Source organism: Aplysia californica, unplaced genomic scaffold, assembly GCF_000002075.1.
Source record: "Aplysia californica isolate F4 #8 unplaced genomic scaffold, AplCal3.0 scaffold00213, whole genome shotgun sequence".
NCBI lineage: Eukaryota > Metazoa > Mollusca > Gastropoda > Aplysiida > Aplysiidae > Aplysia > Aplysia californica.
In genome coordinates, this window is record NW_004797483.1 from 366,298 (window position 1) to 374,321 (window position 8,024).

General features: G+C 39.6%; 1 protein-coding gene across 1 annotated transcript in view; it reads right to left on the minus strand.

The window, feature by feature from the left end:
* LOC101851043 (ADP-ribosylation factor-like protein 1) overlaps positions 1–8,024 on the minus strand; it is a 14,404-nt gene that overhangs the window by 1,839 nt on the left and 4,541 nt on the right. The window contains exons 2-5 of the mRNA XM_005099433.3: positions 5,347–5,481; positions 3,632–3,713; positions 3,013–3,124; positions 2,285–2,463 (exon numbers count right to left, since the gene is read on the minus strand). Coding sequence (XP_005099490.1) covers positions 2,285–2,463; positions 3,013–3,124; positions 3,632–3,713; positions 5,347–5,481 — 508 coding nt within the window. The remainder of the gene's footprint in view (positions 1–2,284; positions 2,464–3,012; positions 3,125–3,631; positions 3,714–5,346; positions 5,482–8,024) is intronic.

Below are 8,024 nucleotides of genomic sequence, written 5' to 3' on the forward strand. Positions count from 1 at the left end.
GAGAGAGAGAGAGAGAGAGAGAGAGAGAGAGAGAGGCCTTAGGCAAGTAAAGCTCCTATCACCACATTCAATGGACACAGGATGGCCCGAATGTCACACATGGCACAGACAGGGGAGATTACCCCTGTGTGTTAGAGAGAAACCCCAGCAGGGTCACACGGCAACAGCTGATACTGACTCTGCTTCCACTGGAACATAACATTATTATACAGACAAGAAGAAACAAAAATGTCATCATGAAAAAAAAAAAAAGAGTGAGAACAAGACAAAAAAATAGACTTACACAAAAGAAAATAATGTATCTCTGAAAAAAGTTTCATTAAAAGTTTTACAGCACTTGCAACACAAATAGGTCATGTAAGTGCCGAAGATTAGATGAGCCACTGGAGAATAATATTTTTTAAAAAAAGGAGATGAGATACGGACAATTGATGTTGATAGAAAAGAACGGCCAAACCACACCAGAGCACCCATTAAACAAATATAAAGAAAAATTATATCACAATGACACATGAAAAAGAACAATAAGGCCAAATACCTTAAACAATTTCACATATTAGACTATCTCTACACATCCCTGCAACCGAGTGTTATTTCCAGTCTTGCTATTATGCAAATCATCTGCCTGAAAACTATTTTCATTAACATTGCGTGACATCCTTTGGGAACCTATATTCACTAATCATTCAGCCACCTGGCCCTTCTTTCATAGTACTGTAATTGTGAGCACAAACAGGTCCAGGCAGCCCGCCTCCTAAATGATGGGCACTGCGTTGCTAGGGGCGTGAAAAATGAATAATTACTGATGTACCAGTACGTCAAGTCTGTCATTTATGAACTAATGCTAAAGACTGAGCCCATCTTGCATAGAAGCTCAGTATGTCTTGTAAAATGCCAAAAAGCCTGCCTAAATGTTTGGCAATTCAAAAAGCCACTGACAAAGACAACAAAAACTAACAAAAATTTAATGTTAACTGCACCCCCAAAAGAAAGAAAGGAAAAAAAAAGCTGCTCACTTGATTTATGAAGAACACTAGCAAAATGCCACTAGATTTTTGAAGAAAACCGCAAAATGTTAAACCCCACTCTTTCTATGATCACCCTGAAGATAGTTAATTTCGGAGACAAAAGAATAGAGAATATTATATTTTGTTGGAGTTGCAAACAATCCATGAAACAAAATCACCTCTTAATACCACAGGAACACAGAAATGTTTAAATCTCACTGAGTTCATAACTTCGTGTTGCAGGACTAATCGTTTGTTATTCAGTCACTGTATACAGTCCATGCCGGCTTTAAGCACGGTCATCGGGAGAAAGCATAAGCGTGCTTAAATCTGAAGCGTGCTTGAGTGCGAAGTAGGCATAATCCAGAGATTTTCAGATAGAAAATTTCCCGTGCTATTTCCCTTTGTTTGTAAGTAGGCCTATAGCGGTCCCGCAAAAGTGCGCACTGTTATTTTTACCCGCCATAGTAGTTTTTGTTTGCTTGTTTGTTTTTGTTTTGTGGTCGAATGGGAAATGAAAACTTAATTTAAATGGCCAGTCACGATACAGCACACTAGGCCTACACGCTGCCTGTGCATACCACTGCCTGCTGTGCCACATTCATACCACCACCTTCATCCCACCTCGCGCGTGATACACAATCAGGATTAATGGATAGCGAGGGTCAAAGGTGAAATCGCAGCCAGCCGCCCTTTATCGTGTCCCCGACTCTCTTTCAACTCTTTGTATTTTTTAGTCTGTGTGTAGCTTTGCCCTAGGCTAGATCCTATGTCCACGCGCGCGGCTGTGTGCATCTTTCTGCCTTCCTCTCCACCGGTGCGAGTGTGTGTCTCCATCACTTGTGTTCTTTGTGTTTCTCTTAACACACTCCACTGCTGCGGTGTAGACTGTGTTCGAACTTCGATGGGTCATCATAAAAGTATTGACTGTCTCGTAATGAAGCGTGCCTGAAGCTGAAGTTACTGTGCTTAAAGGCGTGTAATTTATATAGCAAAAATTTGGTAAGCGCTGTTTAGCATGCTTAAGTCCGAAACGTGCTTTAAGCCGGCGTGCTTATAGCCGGCACGGACTGTACTAAAGTTGAAAGAATCTAGGAAAAAAAAATGTCATCCACCGAGGACAGTTCAATGTTATTGGTGCAATTCAAATAAACGCTCTATACTGGTATAAATATTTCTACCAAAGAGATAGGAATTCTGATCCCCCCCCCCCCCCCCCCCCCCCCCCGCCATCATAGACCACACGCAACACCAGTAAACATGGGACAAAGTCTTACCACTCCATGGCTTCATCCAGGCCATCTCCTTTGATGGCTGATGTCTTGAAAATCTGGTACTTTCTGTTCTTCAGAGCCGGCAAGCCCAGGGCGTTGGCAACCTCAGTGACTGTCATGGCTCCCTCGATGTCCTGCTTGTTAGCAAACACGACCAGCACAGCTTTCTTCAGCTCATCCTCCTGGAAATATCCGATGGAGGATTTTATGTTCAAAGTTCTGAAAGTATTGAGTGGGTATCTAATATTTGTACAATAACACCTCTACAATCTAGTTTCAGGGCACAACTTGGCAATGGAAGGAATATTTTAAACAGCAAATCCTTTCTTGGTATCACAAGCTGTATTCCATATTTCAAAATTAATAAAACAAATACAAAGAATATAATCTAAAAAGTTTTCGTGAAAGAATCCTCCTAATGCCTGTAGAAACACTCCCCTTGACAAGGACTGACCCCCCCCCCCCAAAAAAGAGTTAAAACAACTAAAGTCTCAATGGAAATAAAGATATTATTTCATGTAAGAAATACTTCTACCCTAAAAAGTAGAAAAGTTCATGATCACTCCTGAACAGAGCTGAGGGTCATGATTGGAACAGTGACAGTGGAGAAAAGAGTGGAGTGGGGTCTGGGAAGGGAAAAAGGGACTAGATTAACTCCCATTTCCACTCTACAATATCACACTCAGCAGACTACGTGGAACATCTCCACAGCAGTGACACTCTTGACTTACCTCCAGCATGGAGACCAGCTCCTGTTTGCTGATGCCGATGCGGTCACGGTCCATGCTGTCCACCACGTAGATGATGGCATCAGTGTTGGAGTAGTAGCAGCGCCAGTATGGCCTTTGGAGAAACAAACATACAAGCGAGTTATAGGGCCAAGTAGTTAGGTATTTGTGGGTATAGTATGTAAGTGAGACCACTGCTCTTTTGTAAGTTTATACTCACGTTTACCACCCTCTTTACTTATCATTTACTTTTGATAAAAACACTTGCATGGGTAGAGGCTTTAAGATCAATGCAATAAGGGTTTGTGACACTCATTATTCACTTTAATCCAGACAGGTATCCTACTGCTGTTTTGGAATGGTTTCAATGGGATACCCCAAATAACTTTCATTCCTCAAGCAAAACCCTATGTTAATATTCAGAGACAACAGTTTTCATTAAAGAAATCAGAATCGCATGTGAAATGCTAACATAAATGGTTGGCCTGGTATCTGTAATGGGTCTAAAGTAAGAGAATAGGAAGCAGAAAAAGTAATTTGACAAAGCTACAAACAACAACATATGTCAGATGAGAGAAACAATGTCTAAGTCCGTCATGAAGCACACCATCCTGGCACTCACCTGATGCTAGTCTGCCCACCGAGATCCCACACTTGGAACTTCAGATTCTTGTAGGTGACTGTCTCCACGTTGAATCCAATGGCTGAAAAAGTGTAAACGCACATTCTTTGAGAAGCTGGTATCATTTGGTTCAAACAAAAGAAGCTTGAAAGGAAAAGCACACAGAAAAAACAACCTTAATTGTCCAATAGACTTTCAGCTGTTGAGCCGCATGGTTTGACAGAGATGCAGTGCCATCAGTCTCTTCTTCAACTCCTTTTTACAGCTAGTATTATCCTTAAGACAGAGTTCCCAAAGAAATCATTCCATCAAAACAGCAACTGACTAAAAATATAACTAAAAATTTTTCAACAATATAACTCAGATGTAAGCAAAGGGCATAAGAAAATGTTTTGACTCTAAGACACATATAAATGACCTGTTCATTTTACAAAGTAATCTTGAGACTATATCAACTTTCAAATCCGTAAAATTTTAAGACTCTCCTTTCATACCAAATAGGTGCACTAGTGCAAAAGGAGGGAAGGGAAGCCTATCACTGTGCTCTTCCTCCCCAGCATTTCATGGCAACTATTCACCTAGAAATCAAGAGAATTTTACAGAAGTCTCTGCCTAAGATCCTGGTGCATGGGAGAAAGGAATATGCAGGACAGCGTAGGATATGTCATTAGGATTTTAGCCAAATCATCATGGGGAAGAATCCATGGTGACTCACGGTCAGGCCCACAATAGGTAAAGGTCTCCCCTTGCTCTAAAATGTACTGACGTGACTCCGGGGCATTGATTGAGTTCCCAGCTCATGTCATAATGTATCATTATGTTGTGACTGCACCAATTAAAATTCGAAGAAAAAAAGGTATGTCCACTGCAAAAGGCTATCAGAGGGTCCCCAAGTATGTGCGCTGGTCTGTCTACCAAATTCCGGTAGAGAGCTGAAAGGCAAGTGCGATGGTCAGGGCAACAAAAGTACTGACGAGTTCACAGTTCGATGTGGTCCCATCTGATGTCGCCTAGAAGGCTCTATTCACCCAGATCAATTGAGGTGGAAAAGTTAAATACAAGTATAATGTTTGGAGAAAATAAACACATAGAGAACTTCACACCTCAGTGTTATCCCATCTAGGGCGAAAGTTGTAGCCCCTCTGAAATTTACAAAAGACATCTGATCCCATTTAATAGAGTGGATGGTCTCTGACATGATGGGCAGTACAATGAAAGTCAACTTTTACTGTTTGGTTGATCAGCTGTGCATGCTCAGGTTTTTGGTTCAGTAAATTATGATCTGAAATGCAGGATCTTATCCAAACATAAATCCTTCAGAGCTGGATCTTACGAATAAATTTCAAGTTGTAAAAAGTTAAAAAACAAACAAAACCAGCTGTTGGTTCAGTGAACAAGGATCATACATTTTTGGAACTCAGTCAAACTTATGATGTTCATCCTTCAGACATCAATATGTTACGCACTTGACAATATCTGTATTTTCAAGATAAAATCCACAGAGTAGGCTGTGCTGTTTCCAGTGAATACGAGAAACAACTCTAGAGCTCAATTAATTTTTAAAAAAAATTTCAGTGTCAGTGTACACAAATTAAAAAAACCCACTTTTGACATTCTTTTACAGCCACACTTATGACTGTCATACACATCTCTTTAGTTCTGTGCATAGGATTTGTTTTAGAGAAGTTTTCTCTGCAACAATTTTGGACTCTTACTTGGGATTGTGGTGACAACTTCCCCAACCTGGAGTCGGTACAGAATAGTTGTCTTTCCTGCTCCATCCAGACCAAGGATGAGAATACGTCGCTCCTTGCTCCCAAAAAGACCAGAAAAGTAGCTCATAAGACCCCCTGTGAACAGCAAAATATTGAGGTTAAAGTTTTAGTACTGCAACAAATCAGGATTAACATATTTTAGATCCGAGATAAAAATTATAGAAAAGTCACATCCCCTCCCTCCCCCACCCCCCAAAAAAGAAAAAAACGCTGTTCATAAAGTAAAAGTATAAGCATACTCAGAGCTTGGAATGCAATGTGCACTGGCCTGACTTAAAGAACATATTTGATTTGTTGATAGAGTAGGCTAATACTAGAAATGTTGTCTGTTGGCTTAAAAAAAATTCTAGCTCACTTAAATTTATCTATGCCCTCGCAACTTTGCATGGCATTTCTGCAGGCTGATAAAAAAAGTTTCTCTATTTGGGCCCTATATTAACCCCTTGACTGCTAACTGTATTTGCACTCCACATGCTAAGGAAATTTCTATTGTACGCAAGACATCACAGGTCACAGTTTTAAATATGTTAGTTGTTCACTTATTATAAGAGACAGACAGGTAAAATTAATTTCAATAGAAAGATAAATGGTGTGATGAATTCATTCATCTATTGACAAGAGCTGCATAGAACAAGCTATAACTATAACCAAGTGAACAACTCGAAAGTGTAAGACTGAACAAGCCCTCCCATTATACGCGTTGACTCGGTCTCCCATGATGTGTGTGAGAAAGACAGTACACCTAAGCTCGGGCTACCCGTCAAACTATATACCAATAATCAGAAAGAGAAATGAAGAGATGAATTAATCATTAGACAAAACTGCGGTAAAACTAGTCACAACAATGTAAACCAAGTATAAAGTACTGCAACTGTTCAAGCATTGCGAGTTGACATGTCAGCTCAGACACAATGTGTGTAAAAAAAAACCCAAGACACCTCGCTTTGTTTTCAGTAATAGAACCCGCACTTCTCATATATATACAGATATGACCTTTTAGCTGAAACAATTTGCGTTCAAGGGATGTCACTCTCTTTATTCAAAACTTCATTGAAGCTGAAATATCTAGCAATTTCAATGAAAAATTAAATTTTGTCCAAAGTGCTTTAATCAAGCCTAAATGAAAGAGGAGTAATTTTTTAATAAATTTTAAAAATCTATGAACATTTAAAAAGTTATTGGGATTTTTTATGGCAAAATTTTGGGGGACTTTTTTATATAGGAAACTATCGCCAAAAAATTGGACATTTCTTGATGTACCGGTACTTTGAGGGAAAACTGTCTATAAGTCAGTAATGAATTGGAGTAGGCCTATATGAATGAAGCTCTCTATACTTAGAAGAGAGCCACCTCTGATCCCAAACGACCCAAAAATTACCCCTCGCGCGGAGCCCAATTTCTGGCCCAAAGCGTAGTAGGTGACTGGCATTGCTAATATCATCAAAACAAGACATGGGTTTAATCCGCCCTACAAGATATATTTACACAACACTAGGCGGCATATTACAGAGATGTGCGTATGTGATTGTGATACGTTTACAGTGGAGTCAAGGGGTAAAAAACTGCTCTTTGAGTGCATATACAGGAATACAAACAGGAATGATTATACACCAAATTAACCTAGCCTATAAATAACTTATTTTAAGATAGTGACACAATCCTGCCCCTACATTTCAGTGTAAACTTGTCAATTTCACCCTATGACTCGAGGACTGTCTAGACATTTCCACAGGAGTCTTGAAAACATGGGTCTCAACCCAGAATTTTCAAAAAGGAGGAACTTTCTATGTGATTGTGACAGATGACCATTTTCGTGAGACATGCATTATTACACTGTTTCACCCTAGAAAGCTGAGATAAAAACCATCAATATATTAAAGCAAGGTTATTTCATACCAATTTGAGGGTCTAGAAGAAAATTTCAAGTAAAAGTCACTGAAGTGAACACATATTATTTACAATCTTGATTTTATGTACAGAAAGTATTCACGCATTACTGGGAGGAGCCCCTCCCAGCAGCGGAGTTTTGCGGAGGAAACTAAATAGTGGTAGTGGAATTCCGCTAGGCTAAATAGCGGAACTTTGAGATCCACATGAAAATTAGTACTCATCCGTCTGTTGGACAATATTTCTTAGCGAACGTAATGCGAAGCGTTGAGAACAATATGTCTACTTTCTTATGTATAACAGTGAATGCACCTGCTGCACTATATCATAACAGAACCAAATTTGCAGTCTATATTTGTTAAAATTTGGTAACCAAAGATGTGAAGGGTCACGTTTGGCACGAAAGAGAAGGAGGACCATTGATTGCTAATGAATTCTCTTCTTGCGTCAGTAACTTCTTGGAGGAGCCTACTCACAATGCCACGTTCATTATATATACAGTGATGGCTGTATTTACCAGACCACAACGGTATCTTGTCAAAGGCAAACAGCGACATTAGTACCAGATAGAACAAAACTATTGAACACAAATACCTTGACAAAGAACAAGAAACGCAAATGGAAGTGGACTGACCACACAGTGTAATCGAAAAGTCCCTGAAGAATGGTATGGTCTATGTGCTCATGGATAATCTTGAACGTTTTTAAGAAAGCAAGACAATATCCCCCCC